Source organism: Anas acuta, chromosome 1 (assembly GCF_963932015.1).
Source record: "Anas acuta chromosome 1, bAnaAcu1.1, whole genome shotgun sequence".
Taxonomy (NCBI): Eukaryota; Metazoa; Chordata; class Aves; order Anseriformes; family Anatidae; genus Anas; species Anas acuta.
The window spans coordinates 202,102,405-202,124,900 of NC_088979.1; the positions used below are offsets into that span (position 1 = coordinate 202,102,405).

Consider the following 22,496-nt stretch of genomic DNA (forward strand, 5'->3'; position numbering starts at 1 on the left):
TTTTTGGCTATGTGAGTAAATTAGCAGTAATCTTTTCTTTATTGTCTTGGAAAATGGCACTTGAGAAGGTTTTAAGCCAGTCTGGGTACATTCATTCACTAATTTTGCAAAGCTGGTTTAGTAGCAATCATCTATCCCTCAAAACAGCTTAGCCCCACAGCCAGGAGTGATGAATCAGAGATTTGCTGTAATGAATCATACTGCATAACAAATATAGCAAGGAAGAGCCTCCTCGGTCTATCTCCAGATCCACGTGTCTCTCGGCTAACTTATTTCTTGTTTGATTCCCAGTAGCTGAGCTGGCTGCACTTTTATCCAGCTCTCTGTGGATGCCTTGCTTTGTCTCCATTACAACCTCACTATGGAGCTCCGCGGCTTAAACAGTGACAGTCCAAAAAATGGTCTCAGACGCCCTGAACCACAGAGGGAATCCTGGATACTGCATCTTCTTTCTCTGCACCCCCCTCCAAGGTTATAATTCAAAATAATTCGAAAGTGCAAAAGAAAGGGCACAAAGGCAGAGGTGCGGTGGGTAGATCTGGTTAAAATTAGTCTCCTGCTAGTGATCAAGTGGATGCTTTCTATTTTAGAGATACCAAGGAGAATAAAAGCTAGAGGCTGTACCTGAACGATGAGACAGAGTCCCAGTCATCCACCCTAGCAGCTACACACCCTGCAAATAAGCTGGCACCTATGAAACAAGCACCTCTTGCTCTTAATTTGCTTTATGCTGGGAGGAGGATGGGAGATCTGTGGCAGAAAGCAATGGGATGCCCCTCAGGGCCAGGCAAAGCTTGGCCATTCCACCTCCAACCTCTCCTTGGCTGCTTCTTTGTCTCTTGCTGGGAGCTTCAGAAGAGAAACCAGGGAGCAAAAAGGCTCTGGAGAGCTTCTCCTCTCACCTCCCAGCCAGGCTCGAAGCCAGGCGAAGGAAGGGCCCCGTTCTGTAACTTTCCTGGGGATAAAAGGGGAATTCACTCTCCTGGGCTGTCAATCTTACACCTTTTAAGCAGCACTAAACTCACTTTAATAAGGAAGGGAGTAAAGCGATTTCTCATTTCACTGATAACCTGAACTCTGACTGAAAATAAAACCTCCAAATGGAAAATCCAGACACTAAAGCTCCGAGCCCAACGTGTAAAGATTCAATCCGGCTAAATCGGTAAATTCCCTCATGGTAATTAAAGGCACTAATTGATTTGTGAAAACATCTTCTGGAGGGGAGCTGAACTGAGGGGATTTACGAGTCCTGCTCCTAATCCCCAGATACTCCAATCAGTCCGGTTTGACAGGGGAGCAGAGAGCTAAAGTGGATGAATGAAGGGACACTAAGATTTCTTATTTTGTATCTTTTCAAGGAAATACCAGTGCATTTAATGTCTATTTCCTCTTTCTGAGACCATTTCTGCAGGATTTAGAGAGCATTTGGGTAACACTTTGATGCCTTCCACAACCAGAGCAAATGCTGTTCTCAGACACATCACAAAACTTCTGAATTCACCAAAAAAAGCATCAATGAGTCGAAGAGCAAAAGGGATGCCTAGCAAGGAGGAAGACCCTTTGATGGGGCAGGGATCTGGGCTCCCTTTGTATTTCATCTCAGGAGATGGCCTTGGGGTTTTCAGGCATGATAGCCAAACAAGCAATACTTATTCCTAAGCCAGCAGGTACACTAAAGCTGTGAGAAGGTGGGAATTGCTTTCAAACCCAAGGGCTATTCCCTTCTCTAAGCACAGTCATGATGTTTATGTCTGGGTCTAAGAGGCTAATGGATATTTGACTGGTCCTGTCACCATAAAAAAAAAGTGGACCCAGCCCAAAGGAACCCAAAACATAGCCATGACCAGGAAAAAAGAATTGCAGCCTTTAGGAACACAACAGCCCCAGGGGACTGTGATACCTCTGAGGGAGTATCTGGGTACTGGAGATGAACACCAAGCTGCAGTAAAGAGGGAGAAAGCTTCAACATCAGGCTGGAGACCTGCTGTACCTGCCTTTGTAATTAAAACATGAAGTCCCCAGGGCAAGCTTCTGGCGAGATTTTGCTGCATTAAGCCAGCAAGGAAGCTGTAGTCTGCTAATGAGGGTTCATTTAGCTTTGGACTGCACCAAGTTGATTTTGAGAAAGAACATGACTCCTGCCCATCCCTCACAAGGCTCTTTGGAAATTTTGTCCTAAGAGGCTATGGAAATCCAAGTTGCTACAGTGAATACAGAGAGCATTGTTGGCATTTATTGTCTTCCCAAGAGGCAAGTCCACCAGATCTGGAAGTGGGATCTTGGAAAGCACTTTCCTATATCAAAGACCATCACAAACACACCAGTGCTGCAGGAGAAAATGAGGGAAGCTGGTAGGGTGTGTTCCTGGGATGCTCACCTGAAGATGCTCCACTCAGGCTCAATCCTCAGGATGGTTGGATCCTCCACATACTCGTACTGCAGCTCCTGATGTATCTTGGCCTTGTCCACCCTCACAGACACCTTCACCTTCTCAAAGCCTTCGTCCGAGGCAGTGGTGTTACAGACAATGTGTTTGGTGGATCTCCTGTGAGCAGAAGTGAGTAAATGTAAACCAGGCTCTGCCAGCAGCAAATCAGTAGTGCCAATAACAGCCCAGCTTAAGTCCTCTGACCTTAGCCTATTCCCTGTGAAGTGGAGAAGCTCGCTGCTGCAGGAATATGCTGGGAACAGTGTGACACGTTCAGCTGAGGAAGTGACATTGCCTTTTCACTGGTTTAAACAAAACCACAAGAGCCACCTTTACTCAGGTCTCAGAATATAAACCGAATCCCAAGGGAAGTCCAAACCAGACCTCGCTCCAGAAATGTTTCTGTGCGATTAAACACATGATGGATGTTTCCTTCCTGCCTGCAGGCACATGCAGCAGCAGCTCGTAAAAGGGGGTGTTTGCACCTCAGCTATCCAGTCTGGGATAATAAAGTTGACTTTGCATTAGGACTGTAAGGCTTGTTTAACTGCAGTTTGCAACATGCCTGAGACTTCTGCATGGGAAGTGCTAATGTAGTGGGAAGAATTTTATGGTTTTACTTAAAATGGATTCCGCATAAAAGCCTTCCTTTGGGGACTGGCTCAAAACCAGCTCCAGGTCTGAATTTTGCAGTGGCATTGCCTTCCATAAAGAGCCAAAACTTCAGTCCCCAAACACCCCCAGCCTTCCCAGCACTGTGATTTGTGACACAGATTCATCTTATATCCCTAGAAAGATGAAGAAGGGTTCATCCTTCCCTTGCAGCATGGCATTCACCCTCCAGGTGCTCTTCAAATTTCATCAAAAGTCCAAGCATTGTCAATGCCTTCTAAAACTCCCCAGCCTCTTTAGTAAGCAACTCCAAGCAGCTGTGGTTCCCGCTTGGCCTTTTAAATCACAAGCTGTGACTTCACCCTCCTGAATTATAGATGTTAAATCACGCCACAGTCCTGACAGGCAGCTAAAGAGGATTCCAGCATCCTGGAGAGGGAAGCGCTTTGCCCCAAGACCTTGGTCCCAGGTCCCAGGTCCCCTCTGAATGGACCCTTCTTCTGCCAAGGAGAAGCAGGGAGAAATTGTGCCAGCTTTGTCTTGAGCTTCCACCAATACTGGCAGCAAAGTGCATTGCACTGGGTACTTTGGAGCTGCAGGAGCCCCTGGGAACTGGATTTAGGCTCATTCTCACAGGGATCAGGGAACATTCAGCAGGTAACACTGACATTAAGCCTCTCTGAACTGCAATTGAACAGGAGCCAACCCCGAGATGAAATGCTGCAAGTCATCCATTTCTTAGCACCATGGGACTATTCTAGGCTAACAGGGAGGTGTTTTAATACTTAAAATTGGTGTTGTCAGATTTTCTTTTTTTTTTGCCTCTTCTAAAGCAGGGACATGAAAATGAATCTTTTAAATTATGTACCCTCAGAGCAAGTAGCAAAACATGGGACCATGGAGAATTGCAGTGAAATTTGACAAGGGGCCATGGAAAAAGCCCATCAAATACCAATCAAAATAATGAAATAAATACTCTTCTCCCCCCCAAAAAAAAACATGCCAATTGCAGTTGTACCGATGGAGCACAGAGCAGAATGCTCTTTTCCATGGCAGAACAGACGTGGTTACAAGCAAAAGAGTCACTCGAAGGATGGGGTATTTGGGCTGCAGGAGAAGTCTCCTGTCTGCGATTGCTCACATCTTTCAGGTTGAGGTATATAAGGTAGGAAGGACTCCTCTGTACCTGTAGAAGAGGCAAGGTTGTCGCCCAAAGGTCACGATGACGTTGCTGCCTGCGTTGAGGTTGTTGCCCGTAATTGTCACCTGGGTGCCACCCGACACGGGTCCCCGCTTCGGCTTGAGATCAGAGAGCGTCAGAGTCTGTAAAAGCAAAGGGTGATGCTGAAAACACAGAATAACAAAGGTACTTTCCCTCTCTCTTTTTAGTGCTGGAGAAAGGTAGGCGCACCCAGGGGGTTAGCCACGTTAGGTGAACTTCAGAAGATGCCCATATTTTCCTGCTAAAAGAGGAGAGTTGAATGACTCCAGTCCTTTAATAGAAACTGCTTGAATGCTGACTTTGGTGAGATGAACTCAGACCTAACCCCAGTCTGGTTTCACTTTGCAAAATAAGGCCTGCTCTTATACCCACTAGGAAATACTGTGTGCTTCCAAAGTCATTTCCATGCCTGGATCAGCTGCAGCCACGACCTCCCATCTCCGCTGCCCATTTGATAGAGCTCAGGAGATTTTTTGCTATTATGCAACGCCACTTTTGCAAGATAAGCTGGATCTCAGACTGCCTTGTTTGATCTTAATGGTGGCCCTTTGCCTCTGGAGAAAACTGCAGAGCTCACAAGTGATAAAAGCCAGCAGGTGCTTAGGGACATGGCTCAGTGGTAGGCTTGGTAGTGCTAGGTGAACTGTTGGACTTGACGATCTTAGGTCTTTTCAATGATTTCTATGATTTTAAGATTACTCTAAAGGTTATTGATCTACCACGGGTAGAGGACCTGCTGTACAGCTTAGGAGGATGCCTAAAAATTTCCCCGTGCTCACAGCCTTTTCCCTGGGAAGGAAGAGAGCTGACCATCTTGTAGTCCCAAAGCTGGGAGCTTGTGTTCTGTCTCTCCCATGGGCACACCACACGACCCCAGGTCTTTCTCTTTCTCTCTCTTTGCAGACTTTGACTCTGAAACAGTCTTGTACTGCATTTGTGTCCTGCACTAATACTGCACAGCGTCACTCATGTTAAGGTGTGCTCTGAAATACTACAGCCATAAGAAAGAAGAGCATTGCCCATATGAACATTTTTTTTTCTGTTTCTGCTGATTGTCTCAGCCTCTTTTCCAAACATAACACAGTATTGCATTAATATATCAAAAAGAGGGCATAATTCCTTTAGAGGCCCCAAATCTCAAACCTTTTTCTTGCCTTCCTACTCTCTATTCTTCCCAAAAGCAAGATAAAATGCTTGTACTCTGAAGGCACAGATCACCCTGTTACCACAATGCAGAGAGGAGACATCCATTTTCAGGGAGAAATTTGGAGTTACAGTTTATTCTTTCATTTGCATTTTAATAGAAAAACTTTCCACTCAGTCCCAAGTGAAAAGCCACTATATGCATTTAAATGAAGGTGTTTTTTTCTTTTTTTTCTTTTTTTCCTCTCTAAGAATGATGACACAAATGCTTGAAGCTCTCCTCAACATCTCCGAATGAGCAGGTACATCATGCAGTCACCTTATTGAGCTTTGGAGACCATTAATCCCCGTTCATAAAACTGCCTGACACACACCAGAGCTCCCCCTTTCACACACACGGAGCTCTCTCCGTCCTTGTGCCCTTATGGCTAATCATTTTGAAAAACAGCGGCAAAGTTTCCACTTTGCTTTTGTTCAAAATGAAGTTACTGCTTGGAGACAGAGCTGAACTCCAAAATCAGAGATACTGACCAGTAGAAAAAAAAATATTGACAGAGCTGGACTTTTCTTGTGTTCACACTTGCCTGTTTCTGACATGGTGAATTTAAAACTGTTTTGCCTCGAGAAGTTGCTCACTTATCAGTTTCTGAAGGTTGGGAGGACATACAAGAAGAAAGAAACAAGAACTGCCCTAAGTGGTCACTGCACCGAGCCTGTCTGAATTTAAGAAGAGATTGGACTGTGCACTTAGTCACATGGTCTGAACTTTTGGGTAGACCTGTGAGGTGTGAAGAGTTGGACTTGATGATCCTTAAGGGTCCCTTTCAACTCAGGATATTCTATGATTCTATGATTCTATGATTCTATTTTTTACACTTGTCTAAGAATATTCTCCAGCAGATGTTATTGGGATACAAGGTGCAAAAAGAGCTGGGTCTTCAGTATGTTGTGCTTCTTTATCTTTAGGGTACTGCCTCGTGCTGTGATGGCAATTCCTCTTTCTCATTGATGGCCGTAACTCAAATACAAGTTGTGGCTGACCATGAGGTTTCTACTGGGAGATGACTTCCCATCCATAAAAAATGGGTTGAGAATTGCCAGCTTGGTGGCACACAACTGCCCAGCAGCAGTATTTACTTTATAAACCACAGCGGGACATTTGAGTTAAAGATCCAAAGCCCTTGTCCCAGTACTTGATGGGCACATCTGCCCTTCTCCTCAATAGCTGATAAAATGGTCATGCTCAATTCAGGGTTCTTGCAGACCCAAATTACATCAGTGATGCTCCTTGGCAAAGCACTGATGTATCTCATGCCGATCTTACAAAAGGCTTTGTGGCTGAGCTTTCCAAGTTGTGATAAACCATTAATTATTCACAGTGGCGTTCATAAATATTGCACAGTGTGTTTGCAGTTAAACTCAGCCTCCAGACTGTTCACCATCTCCTGGCTGGTGAAAGGTGATGGAAAATGCATGGGGGTCTAGTGGATCTGCAACAGGCCGAAGTGGGCAGTGACAGTGAGGGAAAGAGGAGTTCAGAAAATCTCCTATATCTTTCTAGGGATTTGACCACTTTCCTCTGCTCCCCAACCTTTTACTTGCCTCTTCTACCTCCTTGGCAAAAGCTGTCGGCAGAGAAGCTGCCCTCAGAGCTGTGTCTAAATTGACCTCATGGTGCACATCAAGACCTTGGTTCCCAGGTAATTCCTCCTGAGGACAAGGGCAGAGCAAGACATGGCCCACAGGCAGCTCATGCACCCCATTGTCCTTTCTATTAGGTCAATGGCAGCAGCAGGAGGGGCAGCATGCAGCCCCCTCTCAACCCAAAGTAGTAGGGAGATCTGCTCAAAATGCTCTCCTGGAACAAGGATTATAGGAGCAGGTCCAGAAGAAAAGCAACCAGATCACCCCACAGCACCTGCACTGAGCCAGAGACAGAATACAAACTCAATTTTGGGAAAAAAAAAAAAAAAAAAAAAAAGAAGAAAAAAAAAGGTAAAATTTCTTGGATTGAAAGACAACAGCAATAAAATCATAGCAACAAAATAAGTAACATGAAAAGAGGGAGAGGAAACAAAGAAATGATTTTCATTTAGATCATCATAAATTTCATTTCAGCCCGCAACCAAAAGCTTTGTTTCCCTTTTGGCTTACTGAACTCTCTAATGCAATTTGCATTTTTGATCACAGACCAGTTAAAAACAAGCTAACAGCATTTTGAATTCAAAAGTTCTGGTTAGAAATGTTGGGAAGAACGGTTCTAGCATCTCTAAATTAAACTGCCTCTTTTTTAAAGCACCGAAATTAAGGATTCTGTTGAATTCAAAGCATCAGCCTTTCCATTTCTCGCAGGAGAGGGGGAGGCTGAAACTATCGGCCAGGTTTGACCTTGCTTGGCTTCATACCTTTTGCAAAAGTAATTTCCAGAGGATTTGCTATGCGTCAGCAAGTGGCATTTAACTCCCGTGAGATGCCCTGCTGTAGCTCTCAAACATCTTCCTCCCTGTAAAGCTGCCACCCACCACTGCCAGATGCCAAGGTGTGCAGTGTGTGCAACAACATCTCTACTCTCCTGGCAGAATATGGGAGGGAGCCAAGCCACGCCAATGAACACAGCTCCTGCTATGAAAGCAGTGGACACGGGAGAGGGCGTATGATGGGCAGGCTGGGGAGCACCGGTGTTTTATTCTGTCTAGCACAAAGGTATCAAGGTATGCAGCAGAGAAAACCCTGTTGGCTTCATGCTCATGCACGGCTGGGAGAGCTGGCAGCCGGAAAGCCAGCAAGCAAAAGGAAAAGCTGTCACAGATGGACACGGATGATCAAAGTCAGACAGTAATTCCAAGAGTAGCAAAGGTGACGTGCTGAAGTGTAATGTCCTGGAAAGAGCCCTTCTGTCGGCATGGTGGGGGCCACCTCTTGAGGCATCTCTGTGCCCCAACCACTGTAGCACCTGAGTGACATTGGAAAATACAGAGATCCCTGTAGCTCAAGGGGGAAATCTGAGAGATTTGCATTCATTGCTAGTTCCCTTCACCATAAAAAGATACTTGGGCATGTGAATTATTTTAGAAAAGGCCCATTCCCTTGCAGGAGTTGAGAGATTTTGATGGGAACAAAGAGACCCTGTCATCTCAGACCTTCACAATCTGCACAGAGCAAGGCCAGTCAATGCTTGCCTGTCCCCAGCAAGGGGTGTTACAGGAATAAGCAGATCTCTTGGGCAAGAAAGATGGACAGAAAGGGAGAGAATGGAGCAAAACAAGTCGAATGCACAACATTTACTGAGAATGTATCACACCAGTCTATGAACCCCACCAGCATCTCTAAAAAGAGAAGGGTGGTTACAATTTGAGTGCTGTTTAAAAACAGAGCAGACTCCAGATGACCTGCTAAAGGTGGCCACTCACAATAGGAATCTTTCTCTGTTTTGGAAAATTTGGAAATTTTTAATATTTGGGGCTGGAGATGGCCCCAGTAATACCTTACAGCTCACTCGCAGCCTCACCTCGTCCCTCCTGATCTAGTGCTTCTAGCCCTGCTTCTCCTGGACACCTAGAAGACCACCTAACACAAGCACCCCTTGAATTGCACACCTTCAGGATGCTGGCAGGGCTAACATCCCACCAAGGAAAAGAGAGATACCAGAAAGGTTTTTTTTTTTTCCTTTTATTCTTTCCCCCCTTTTTTTATTTAATTTTCTATTCTATATAGCACTTTTAACTATTAATGAGGATTTTTTGTACTAATTTGGACCATGGCTGTATCTAACTGTAACTGGACTAATAATCTGGACTATTATTAGACTGTTAAAACATTAATTAAGCAAGCTATTTTTGCTCATGAAAAATTTTCAAAAGGAAATGAAAGGAACAACTTGGAGTGCTCAGGATGGCAGTGAAGGGCTCAGAGGCTGAATTTGGTCAAGGAGAACAGACGGACACAGAGAAACGAACCAGGTGTGAGGACCTTCAGGGCCCAGGATATCTTCCTGCAGGATCTTACCATGAAGTAGTAGAGCTGTGAAGACCTGGCCATGAACTCGGGTTTACATTCGGCCACACAGATCTCCACGAATCCAGCATGCTGGCTCGGCTTGGCCTCCCCCATCTCACATACTATCCTGTGAAGGAAACAGAACCAGAGGCAAGGTTTTAGAGATGGTTTTGCAGTCTGGGTGGGAAGAAAGCAGAGGAAACAGCCCACATTCTTGGGGAATGGGCTGTAGACTTAATCCATCTGCTGCTTTCTAGTCCAGGATCTAAACTGTGCACTAAGTTAGTCTTTAAAGAATGATGTTTTTTGTCTGTTGGCACTGAGCAGATACTTAGCTGGTGTAAACCACCATACCTTCACTTCATTGTATAGACAAATTCTGGGCAGAGGTCATGTCTGTGTATGGTGGACAGCTTTGCAGCTGTAGGACTTGATCATTTCTGCACGGAGAAAGCTGCTTTTTGGGGCTGCTGCCCCACAAACTGGGATTGAACACCCTTGTGGTGGCTGTTATTTGAAAAATAGATAACCACCCAAAGGTATCACCCAAAATATGCAATCTAAATACGGTAATAAATGGATTATTAGCTCCTGAGCTGTTAAGAGAGGAATGGTATCTTATTGGGATTTCAGGAAAAAGAAGGAGAATTAATTCCTCAAAGACCCTACACGTGATAATAACTGGTAGTAGGTGTGCTGTGGCCCAGTGTCTGCCACACACCCAACTTACTGCTCTGCTGGGATGTACCCTTCCACCAGTGGTTTGCACTCCACTCCAGCCACCTTGACGTGAGATGCGATGTCTCTGAACTCCAGCCCCAGATTCTCCCCCCGGATGGTCACTTTGGTCCCTCCTTCACGAGGGCCTGTCACTGGATTGATCTGGAGAAACAAGTCAAGAAATGGGAGAATAATCAGTCTACCTACGTAAAGATATCAGCATCCTGCTGGGTGAAAGAAGAGGCAGTATGAGGCTTCTTTGTGACCACTAGACATTCATAGTTATGAATATTGCTCAACTGAAGTAACCAACCTACTCCAGATATATCACTGGGTCCAGCTCCCTTGTAAATGCATTGTTTCAGACATGGTCCAGCCTCCTGCCTCATATCTCATTTCTTCTCTTTAGACTACTTGCAAAACAGCAAGAGAAAGAAATGTCTTTGAGATAGTACCAAGAGTTTCTAGTGTTGCAGCTGAGTTCCGCATTTTATAGACATAAATTGTAAAAAGTCAGGAGTGGGCCACAGTACAAAAAAATGTAAGAAAGAACAAGAAAAGGGCATAGTGAATTTATCTGGAAAGGACGTAAGTGGCTTTAGCCAGACACTGTACAAAAAGTACAAAAAACCCAAAGCACAAGGAGTTTTTGATTTGTTCTGGAACGAGATATTGAACATTGCTGACGAACTCAGCTAAAAATGTCCATCAGAAAACAACAACAACAACAAAACAGCTCAGACACAATGGAAACAGAGTGCCAGGTTAGGTATGGAGCAGGCAGACAGTGACAGGGTCAGTAGCAGCAGCTGCTATGTGCCAACACTTCTCCAAAAAAACCCAGCTGCCCTCATGGAAGAACTGGGTCCAGTGGAAGAGCAGTGATGGTAACATGGTGTTTGTGGGGTGGAGGACTCTTGGATCTTGGTCCCTGAGCCCCAGAATTAAATGGATGGATGTATTAAGAGTTGTGGTGGTTGGTGGCATGACATTTGCTCACCGGTCTGGACTTTCACCAGACTTTAAGAGGGGCAGGATCACTGCATCTCACTCAGCACACCACCCAAACTCCAGAGCTCACTTTTTCCCATAGCAGATCTCCAGCCTTCACCCCGAGCTATCTCCACGCAATATTTCCAGCCCATGCAGAGTGGGGGGTGTAAGTGGGAGAGCACTCTGCATTGCGTCTATCACCCTGGTTCAGAGGAGGGTGAAAATTAGCCTTGTCGATGTCTCCTCAACATTGAAACAGCACGGAAATCATGGGGCCGGCCCTTAATTATCTCGTTTCTGCCTTTCCAATTATTTACGGTGCCCAAATGTTTTGCCATATGACTGGCGAGCTGAAAGGATCCTCTAATGCTGCTTTCAAAGGGTATTTCCTGCCGCCCATTCGGGATGTCGTGGCTGCCATCTGCCAGCACTGGCAAGGTTCTCCCTGCAGTGAGGACGGGGGAATTCCCTTTCTGAGGTCAGTACCCGATGGCCAATGGCCCTGCCAACTGGGAATCCAGGTCTGGCAGCTAGACCTTTGCCTAGCAGTGTGACTGGCAGGCAAAGCTGAGGCATTGGCATGAGCAGGACTGCCCTTGACCGCTTCTCAGCCCTGAGTCTGGCACCACAGTTAGACTAATTTTGACCGAGAGGCTAATTTTTAGGCTGCAGAATCACAGAAGCATTGAATGGCTTGGGTTGGAAGGGACCTGAAAGCCCATCTAATTCCAGTCCTCCTCCCACTAAATCAGGTCACCCAAAGCCCCATCCAACCTGGCCTTGAACCTTCCAGGGATGGGGCAGCCACAGCTTCTGCAGGCAGCCTGTTCCTGTGTCCTGCCAAGTCCATCTTTAATAAATGGAGACAGGCCCTGGAACCTCTAGAGGATACTTTATTCTAGGGTATTTAATATTAGGTACCAAAAAACACCTCCCATATGACTATGTCTTTGCTTTGACTATACAGAGAGCCTACAGATGTCAACAATTTAATAACACGGATGATGACAAGGGCTGGATCCTCTAGGTTTGTCTGGTGTTGACACAACTTCTGCACCACAAGTCCTCTGCAACGGTCTGGGTAGGAAACCATGAAAGGAAGCATTAGCATAAAGCGAAATTCATCAAAATCTTTGCTTTTCATCCAAACTAGAGATGCTGAGGGATACTGCTTAAGCCTGAAAAGAAAATATCACAACATTCATAAAACAGACAGATGAGATTTATTTGGGTTGGCTGAAGGTTTCACCTTTGTGTGGCCTATGATGATGATAGACAAGCAGAAGATGGATAAAAAGAAACAGAAAAAGAGAGGCATTTGTGATTATCATCCAGAAAATGAGGAACATATCTTAAAAAAAAAAAAGAATAAAAATGGAATTTCTATTCGAGGATAAACTAATACCGATTGTCTCAGCTGGGGACTCAGAAATGAAAACTTGAGCTATTTCCCAAAAATGGCAATTCCAAAATATTTTGATTTTGAATCTTTAATAGGTATCTATTCAAGCAAAGTTTTATATTTGAAATATTTATTTCGCAGACATCAGTTAATCCCCTTCCGATAAAACAAAACACTTTATATGAATGATGATGAAAGGCTAGATAATACCTAGATAATGGTGCAGACCGCACCATATCATACAAAACCATCCTAAGATGTACTAAAAGTGAAAAGAGAAAGTTAAATCACAATTTCAAGGTTTTATTTTATTTCCTTATGTATTAGACTCTTTTTTCAGAAAAGAACTCAGTTCCCCATGAAATGTTTTGCTACCTTTTTATGGTTATTAAACTTGCTATCAAGTAGTTTTTACCTGTTCCAGTAAGGTAGGTGTCTAGTAAGGTAGGTCTGTGGCTAATTAGGGCTCACCTATCCTTGAAAGCACTTGCTAGTATGTGGAATGTATCCCACAGCATGTCAAGAGAGGATTTTTTGATGGTATAACTAATGTCATTACAAAGAATAAAAGGATGTGTAGTGTAAAAAGGAACATCTTGCTAGAAGAAGTCCTTTATTTTGTAGAACGAGGGGTGAGTTTGAGACAAAAGTCACAGAAACTCAGCGGAAACATTATGATCCTCCTTCCATGGGAATTTTAAAAAATTGTGATGAATCAAAAAGTGTCAACAGGAAACTTCCTAGATCGAAGTCAGCACAACACCCCTGAAAATCCCCAATTAAACAATGGATTATTTTTTTTTAATAATTTTTGAAGCTGCAAAGCCCACATATTTCCTTAAAACAGGTGGACTTGGGATTCTCCCAGGAGCGTACGGGAGATTTTTAACCCCAGCTCACTTCACTCCCACAGATGCCTACAACAAGAAGAAGGTGCTACTGCACTGTTTTCACAGCGAGGGAGAAAGAGCCTGTTCCTATCACAGGTGCAAAAATCTGGAATGAGACCTGTCAATTTTGCAGAGGGGAACGCAGCCAGGGATACGAAAGCTGCCAGGGAGCCTCAGCTTTCTCTCCGAGACCCAGAGCTATGACGCCGCATCACAATTTACGCCCCCTGCTAGCATCAGCCTAATGCCACCGCTTGTCACTCCGACGGAAGGTTTTCATGGCTGAGAGAGCCCCTAAGTCCTTTAATTTCACTGAGTGGCAATATAAATGCAGGAGCCAGGAAATAAGTGCAGGTTGTGGGAAGCTGTGTGCTGGGGTGCATGCGTGTGTGTGTGTGCCTGTGCAAGTGTGAGGACACGTGTTATTTCTCCTCCCTCGCCTCCACGGATATTTCCCTGGCTCCTGGCCAGACTACACTTGCTCTTACCAACCGCTCCAGACGTGCCATTAGCTGCAATATATATCCAGTCACTCGAGATTACTTCCATGCTAATGGCTCAGAAAAAAAGACTTTCCAAGAGCTACTTACGATCTCACCAGACAGTTGGAATATTTCATGAGTGAATATTGCAATGATCTGTGCGAGCTTTGGGAGCTGCTGGAGGAAATGCCAGCAGAATTAGAAGTGTATCCCTTCTGGAGCTGTAACATGGAGAATGAGTGGTTTTCACTTTGTAAAGAGACCGTAGGTGCAGGGTTTGGGTTCAAAGCATGGTGGAGAAATATGGATGGACCTTCAGAGCAGCACGTTACTGCACGGTCAAGCCCTTGTGGTTTGGACTTCAGCTTTGGTTGGCCATCTGACACCTCCCCAGTACTAAAATCTGTGAATCTCTATAACAATTCTGAACCTTTCCCAAGGTTTGAGAATTGGAAAAGATTCAGAAAAGGTTTCCCCTCAGCTCCCTATAATTCAAAAATGAACTTTCAAAGTAGCTGTTCATTCTGGCTGTCTCTGGGCTTAGCTTCACAGCTTCGGGTGGGTTCAGAAAGACCAGCTGCAGACAAATGCAGGTGTGGTGGGGATCTCCACCTTGGAAACACCATAATTAGTACAGTGCTTTGGCAATCCAACTCACTGGGTACTTTGAAGAGTGACAGACTGCAGGAAGATGGACAGAAACAAAATAAGAGGTGCTCCTTTCAATGGCATCTAGGAAAAACAGATCCTCCCCAGACTTTGCTCACACAAAACCTCCATCCATGGACACTATTTAGGGCAATAACACCCACATCTTTTGATTCTTAATTAAATACAATTGGAAAAACTTCTCTTAGTTTCTAGGAAAATAACCCATTTATTATTTTATATTAAAGCAGAGGCGCCATGGAGGCCAGATTTTCCTCATTGTTCTTTCTCTTCTCTGTCTCATTTTCTTCCTTGCTGTCCTCAGTTGCAAATAAAGCCTTATCCACTCTTAAAGTTTACTCATGTTAACTAAAGTACGGTGACTGGGAAATGCTTATGGCAAGGGGCAGTTGGTAAGGGTGTACTTCCCATTATCATTGCTCAGATATGTCAATCTGCATGGCTGTGACCTTGCAAATGCTGTCCATCATGATGGCAGAGGCATCCTAAGAGCAGATAAAATCACTTTAGTTTTCCCCCCTTGCTGTCTCTACCTTCGTTTCCTCTTTCTATCACCTTTTTATTCTCTTATCTCCCCTTTGCACCTTGCCCCTAACTCTTCCTTTGGCCCAGTCAGCACAATCAACAGGAAACCTTCTCAGGGACCTTGTTACCTTGCAAAGTCCACCTAGCCTTGCCCTCACTCTCCCTTTATCACTTAATAGGTGATTTCCAAATTTCCCTTAGACCTGGCCAGAGCCTGCCTTCTCCTTGAGCCTTCAGAAGGGAAGGTTGACAATCGCACAGGGCTTTGATTGATCAACAAGGCTGTCTTTCACCTTGCAAAGGCAGCCAAGCAAACAGAAGAGAGTTACTCTGCTGGAGTTAGTGGAGTCTTGTTTTTGTTTTTGTTTTTGTTTTTAATTTTATTTAATTTTATTTTTTTTTCTCCTGGACAGTGATGCTGTCTGCATCCTGCTCCCAGGAGGCATGAACTACACCCTGCCCTCTTCCTCGGCCTCCTGTCAGCAAAGCTCCAAACACTCTGGGATCGCTCAGCTTCTCCTCTCGACCAGTCTGGCCAGAGAGGCTTTTTCAGCCTTCATTTGATAACTCCCAAGTAGTCCATTTGAGATGCCCCCAGGCCTCCTAAAGGCCTCACGCGGTATCTGCCAGCCCTGCGTGGGCAGCTCGCAGGCTCTGTGTTACCCAGCACTGACCTTCCCCAAAGCCAAATCAGGAAAATAAACCGGCTTGCAGATCCGTGACTTACATCTGTGATCTTGGGGTTGGTGCATTTGCCCTTGGTGCTGGACAACTCCAGCCACTGGCTCTCCTGGGCCGGGCAGTGCTGCTTCAGCGTGCACTGGTTCTGCCCCTCACACCAGCCACACTCGAAGTCCGGGTCGGCTTTCAGGCACAAACCACAGCTGTCACGCATGGCCCCACACTTGTACAGGTGAACTGTGGGGATAGGAAAAGGGAGAGGACCTCAGAGATGCAGACAAGATGGGTGAGTGGTGGGATGTCGGGGGGCGTAGTGAGGTGAGAGGGGGGAAGGAGTTCTGGGATGCTCGTCCTACAGGCAGGGTGGGACTTCTCCAAAGGGGTAAATAATGGGGGATAAAATGCTTAAATTCTCAGTGAAATAAACTGTGCTTGTTGGAGTTCATCCCCCATGCAAGATGTTTTTGGGAGGTGAAAGCAGAAGGGGTGCTGCCCTCAGTAAGGCGATGGGCTGCAAGCAGGAGGTTGGGAAGAAAAGGGCTTGGGCAGTGATGTGGCCTTGGACCCATCCTTTTTCTTAGAATATGTGACCCTACCACCAATCTCAGCCTCAGCTCTCCATCTTCAAATGCTTTCCTAAACCTGCTCTACCCATAACCTAAACTTCACGCCGGGGAATTTTCCTGGAACACCTTACCCACCACTCACTGGCAAGGTACAGTCACTCAGGTTTCTCCCTTAACATAAATCCCAAGAAAGAATAATAAAAACCACAATGGTCTGGTATGAGGCTGAATCCAGGAATTCGCAATCAGCTTTTCCCCTTTCTTCTGCTCCAAAAATTCAGGCTGTTTTACACTTTGAAGTACTAAGTTGATCCTCCTCTAATACAGACAGTAAAGATTAGTGCTTAGCTCCGTCTCGGGCTGCTAATAAGTGATTAGAGGCAGTCAAAGCTTTTTTTTTTCCAAATAAAGCTTAACATTTTTGCAGTGCTATGACATAAGATCCTGCTATTTATCCTTTTTTTACAGATGTGTAAACTGAGGCCTGAGTTGCACAGGGGGCTGATAGCAAAAGTCTCCTCCCCGAGGCTGAAGATGGCAGAATTGAGGCTTTCAGGCCAGCTTATCTGTGTATTTGTGTGGGTGTTGATGGTTTTTGTTGTAAGATGGGGGATTTTCCCTTTGTACTTCTGTTTTGCCATGTCGGTAAGTGACTAAAGTCTTGTCTGTGGTTATTATTATGCACAGTTCAAAAGCTCGAAGGCTTTGGATATGTGTGCTGAAAAGCTTCAGCTCTCCATACCTGCACCCTGCTCTCCCAAAAATCAGCAGGTATTGGCGAAGGCAAGGAAAAAAAAACCTTTTTATTTCTCCAGGCTGGTTGCAAGAAAAGTTTTCAGAACATCTGTCAGTCGCCGTGTGCTGCAGGCCTCCTGGGATGCTGATGCTTCCTTATTTTTCTGTTACTTTCCCTCCTTGTTTTTGAGCTGATCTGCTCACAATTTTTGGGTGAGTTCAGCCTTTCAGCCCACCAGCCCAGCTTATGTGATGCTGGCTATAAAAGTGGTGAATGATCATTTTGCAACTGCACGGAGAAAGACACTGGATCTAATCCTGCCTCTGCCTCTCCCTCTTGATTTTCCAGAGAAGAAAGTTTGCTCATTTGCAGTGCTGTCAAAAATTCTGCTTTTAACCACTACTTTTGTGCTAGTAAATAAAGCTCTATGCCCATGTGGGGCTTCCACATGCATGTGGCTGTTGCCTTTCTGCCCCAAAACATGATGGTAGAATCCAGACTATCCCTTTGATGGAAAAGGGTCATGCAGCGGGGAAAGGGGTCAGCTCAGCTCAAGGATGGGTGCGAGATGGTGTGAGAGGAGCAGGGGTACACCTGATAGGGAGTGGGATGAGTAGTAGGAAGTGTCCAATAAAAAGGGAAGGTGAAGGGAGGGAGGGAGAAACTTCTGAGGGGTGGTAGTGTGAGGAGGAAAGACTGCAGGTCTGAGCTGTAAGAGGCTGAGCGGAGAGGCAGCCTGATGCAAACAGCTCCAGGTGGGTGAAGGTGAAGGACAAGAAGAAGAGGATATGGCTGGACCCTCCATCTCCAGCTAAAATCCCTGTTGGAGAAGCAATGACCCTCTGCGAGAGACACATCAACCCTGTGCCATCCATGGTAATTAAATAGAGCTGAGCTCTGGGCAGGAGGTGGGTCTGGGTCCTTTGCCATTGCGGTTTTGCTTTGTTCAACCTTTTCCCCCTGGCGAGGCTGCAGCCTTTCTCCTCCCCCTCGCCCTTGCCCTGTTCATTACCACATCACCTCTGAGCAGAGAGTGCCTGATCTCCTGGCGTGTTAACTCAAAGGGCATCATTGCAGGGGAAATAAAAGAGGGGGAGAAAGCACGAGAAGGAGGGGCAAAGACACGAGATACAAAAAAAGTGGGGAGAAGCGGAAAGAGGTGATGAAGGGGAAAGCCATGCGAGTGGGAGGGAGAGTTGTACTTCTCCAGGGGAAAAGCACAAAAAAAAATAATAAAAATTGGTAATTTGCAGGGTGCAGAGAACAAGTCTGCACCAGACAGCACGAGGAGATGGTGGCGGCTTTGTTAAGCGTAGGGAGCGATGAGGCCCGTTGCTAAGGTTACTGCTTCCAAGGACAAGTTGAAATAATTCTTTTTACCTTTGTTCTGTGCTGGGTTGTCGATGTTGAAATTCCCGTTCCACACAACCGTCAGCTCCACTGGCAGGCTGTTAATCTCCATCCCTTCGTACGAATACTAGAAGTGGGAGAGCAAAAGGTTAAAAAAAAAACAAAAAACAAAGCCAGCCTTACTTCATGCCCAAAGGTTGGGAAGGGTCCTGGGGTGGGCAAGAATTGATACCACAAGCTGTGAACAAGAGAAATGGAGCTGTCACCTACCTCCCTACCTGTCGTTACCTCCAAGAAGGCCACGGGAAGCTCTCAAAGTTGTGGTTCTCAATGGAGCAAGCCGTGTCCATCTCAACATAAGTCTTATCTATCTATTAGGTGAATATTCTGTGATTTCAGCATATCTGCACATTATAGGGTTGGCAAAGTACCTTCTGTCACAGCTGTGAGGAGTATTTTGCCAACTCTTGGGTGCACCTCTAAGGCACTGTGGATGTGCCATCGAAATATACCTCTGCTGTGTACTCTGTAGGTGCTGGGTTTGTAGCTAAGGTTATCTACACGAGTGTTAGTTTGAAGAGCTCTTGGGTGCTGAGTGAGGTCTTAGAAAGCAAGGAATGAGCGTAACTTGGAAATGCCTTAAAAAGGGGGAAGATGGAGGTTCTGTGTAATTATAGACCTGTCAGGCTAACTCGGCTTCTCAGAAAGAAAGTACATCAAATTATTAAACAATCAATTTATAAGCACCTGCAAGATGATAAGGTGATAAAAATCAGCCAGCATAGATTTGTCAAGAACAAATTGTGTCAGCCCCATCTAATTTCCTTTTTTGACAGGCTTAATGGCTTTGTGGATAAAGGGGTGGCAGCAGATGTGATTTATCTAGATTTCAGTAGAGTATTTGCTACTGTCCTGCAGGAGATTCCCATAAACAAGCTAGGGAAATATGATCTAAAAGAATCAACCATAAGGTATATGAACGGGCTGCCAAAAATGGTCCCAAATCAAATAATTCATTGTTGGGCTGGGAGGGTGTTTCAAACGGAGATTTGCTCTGGGTCTGGCATTATTCAGTATTTCCACTGCTGACTTGGTTGACGGACTGCAGACCATGCTAACAGCTTTGGTGAATGACTCTGTTCAGGGAGAAAGTGGAAGAACATCCAAAGGCAGGGTTAGGAATTGAAAACAAACTTGACAATTTGTAGAACGGGGCCAAAGTCAACAAAGTGAAATTCAGCACAGGCAAGCAGCGAGTAGTCTTCAGTAGGAGAAATCGATGCAAACAAATACGAAATTGGAGTGACTGGCCAGTGCTGCAGAAAATGGTCTGGGGACTGCTGGAGATCGCAAGCAGATTGTGAATCAACAGTGCCATATTGCTGCCAAAAAAACAAGCAAATCTCGTTTGGGGATGCACTAGACAGAGTTTCTTACACACACAAGCCCCAGGAGGCAATTATTTTTCCCTGTTCAGAACCAGAAAAGCTTCAGCTGGTGTAGAGGGTATCCAGTTTCCAGCAAAATGAATTAAGAAAAGCTTAGAAATCTTTTGAGAGAGTTAGACAGACTTAAACAAATACTTGTCAGGCACAGTCAAGGTACACGGATCTGGCCTTAATGAAGGAAATGGAAGCTGGTCTCTGGGGGCTGTTTCCAGCCCCCCACTTGGTGAACTCTCAGACACGTGGTACTTGGTGTGCTTTTTTTCAGCCAGATTTTGGTTTATCCTAAGTCAGTTCACACAGAGTTCACTTGGTTGCCCGTCAGACCCCACTGCTTGTCTCCACCAGCGGCTTCCACCCAGCACTTCACCCAAAGGCAAAAAGCCTCCTACAAGGGAGAGGATGCATCACAGTGATGGTTGCTTAAAGGACAGAATGGGAACAAGGCACAAAGGGAAGAGACACTGCTACCGACCCCAGTACTTGTAAGAATTTACTATCTTGAGATCAGGAATATCCCACAGAACTGGGATCTACAGCAGGACAAACTCCCTCTCCTAAATAAAGAAGCGTGTTCCCCACTATGAGACTAAATACAGTTCAATAAGTTGCCTGGTTTTCCTGGATATGTCCTAGGGACCACAAAAAAATCCCCGTCACTAAGGTCTCAGCATGGTTTTCCACAGAGATGTCAAAGCTCTGAACCTTCAGAGGCAGGTTTTCCTGTATCCACTAATTGCCATATAATTGCAGGGCAAATCATATATGGTGATTTCTGTCCATTACGGCAGAGTGAGTGCTAGTCGCACGGTAATTTCTGTTTGGACAAACTAAACACAATTAGCCGGTAATCCGCAGGCCCCTGTGATTATGATCTAGTTGTAGGGTATTTATGGACATGAGCTTTGTGGTTACCATGGAAGTAAAGAGCTGCCGCGGGTTATCCGAGTCCTGCGTGATAGGGCTGTGCCCGCCAGCCTCATCCAGTATTAGCATTTTTATGACACTCCTCGGTGTCACTGCCAGCAAGATGCAAGATGATGCGGAGCCGCTTGGACTCACAAGGCCGACTTTTCACAGCTTTACGGAGCGAGGAGCAAGGATGGGGAGGCTGGAGTGGGAAGGAGAGCGACTGAAAAGTAAAGAATAATTAATCTGCTGCCAGTCAGGAGCTTTGCTAACACCTGCTTTGCATGGCACTTGGCAAACGTTGATTGGAAATGGGAAGGAGCGTATGTGCAGAATGGCTGGTCACCCTTAAGTCGCAAGTTGAATCCGTAGGTGCATGAGAAAGCATTAATTTCTGCCTCGGAAGATCCTCATCTGTGTGCACTGGGATTTATCTGTTAGCAGAGCCTAGGCAGGGCTGCCAAGGGACAGGCAGCTGGAGTCCCCCCGAGCCTTTCATCCCACTGAGAATCCCAGTGCCAACAGCAGGAGCCCAGCTGGGATTTTACATCTTATCTGCCTGTGGCACTGGGGGCAAACACACATTAGGGTTGTTAACTCGGTAGAATTGATCCAGAACTGGAAACGGATGCGAGGGAATAAGCAACAAGATCCCCGTGGAAGAGCTCCAGGGATGAAACCAGCTGGGGGCTGGAAGGAGGACGCTCTCTCTGCCTTGCCTGGTCTGCTCAGACAGCTCGTGGGCTGCAGGGCAGCAAAACAGAGCAATTTGCAAAGTAACGGGGAGTAGATGCTCCGTCCTGCTCAGACCACAGGAGCTGCTAACTCATTGTGGTCTCTGTTCAAAGCCCGCTGAACTCGAGAGGAGTCTTTGAAAAGGATTTGCTCGGCTGTAACAATAAGATGGAAATATGTTTCAGAGGAGAGAAAAGGGCCGAGGCATCGATCTGCAGGACGCACAGCAGAGCTTCCTGGGCACTCCTGCTACGAGCGTTCATGCCACTAAGGCTTGTATGTACGTGTCGCCGTGCACAACTTTCTCCAGCACAGGCAAAAATTGCTCTAAAGACATAAATCTGACCCCGAAGTCTGCGAAATCTGGATCCCCACCATGCATATCAAATCAAAGTAGAAAATTACAGGCAATTTAGAGGCCCGAACTGAGAAAGAGAGGCTGCCCTCCCAGAAAGGCAGGCTGGCTCCCATCAGGAAATGCCAAAAAGCTGCTAGAAGGAGCTGCTGTAATTCACAGGAACAGCACATTGTGTTTTGAACTCTTGAGCACCGGGCTCTTTGTCTCTTAAACTCTTTGCTAGTATCAGATAGCCTTACAACAGGGGCTGAGCCCGTGGCACCGCTCGGCCCTTTCGCCGTGCTGTTAGCGGTTTAACATATTGTGCACAAGCCACCGTAAACAGGGTGCCTGATTGTCTCCTGGAGGTTTTCACCACTAAGTTCCCTGTCCTCAGGCTGCAAAAAAATCACAGCTCTCAGTTTTGTAACAGCCATGCAAACATTAGCTGACTGAGCGGCAAGATGATGGTTTATTTTTCAGTAATCTGCACGTTCCTGGCTCCTCTGGGCATCCTGTTAGTGACTACAAGCGCCCTGAATTAGAGGAACTCAGCTTTGCAGACCTCTGAGCCTTGTGGTTTGTGCAGAAGCAGAGGGATGTGACCTCTCGGTACATCCTCCTGAGATGCTGTGCAGCACAAAGACCTTTGGAG

The 22,496-nt window shown here is 45.7% G+C and overlaps 1 protein-coding gene across 2 annotated transcripts in view; it reads right to left on the reverse strand.

Moving 5' to 3' along the window:
- Nucleotides 1-22,496, reverse strand: part of PLXNA4 (plexin A4) — a 405,534-nt gene that overhangs the window by 59,284 nt on the left and 323,754 nt on the right. For both annotated transcript variants that reach the window (XM_068670106.1, XM_068670107.1), the window contains exons 11-16: nucleotides 18,446-18,542; nucleotides 15,810-16,000; nucleotides 10,132-10,283; nucleotides 9,411-9,528; nucleotides 4,227-4,363; nucleotides 2,378-2,545 (exon numbers count right to left, since the gene is read on the reverse strand). In XM_068670106.1, coding sequence (XP_068526207.1) covers nucleotides 2,378-2,545; nucleotides 4,227-4,363; nucleotides 9,411-9,528; nucleotides 10,132-10,283; nucleotides 15,810-16,000; nucleotides 18,446-18,542 — 863 coding nt within the window. The remainder of the gene's footprint in view (nucleotides 1-2,377; nucleotides 2,546-4,226; nucleotides 4,364-9,410; nucleotides 9,529-10,131; nucleotides 10,284-15,809; nucleotides 16,001-18,445; nucleotides 18,543-22,496) is intronic.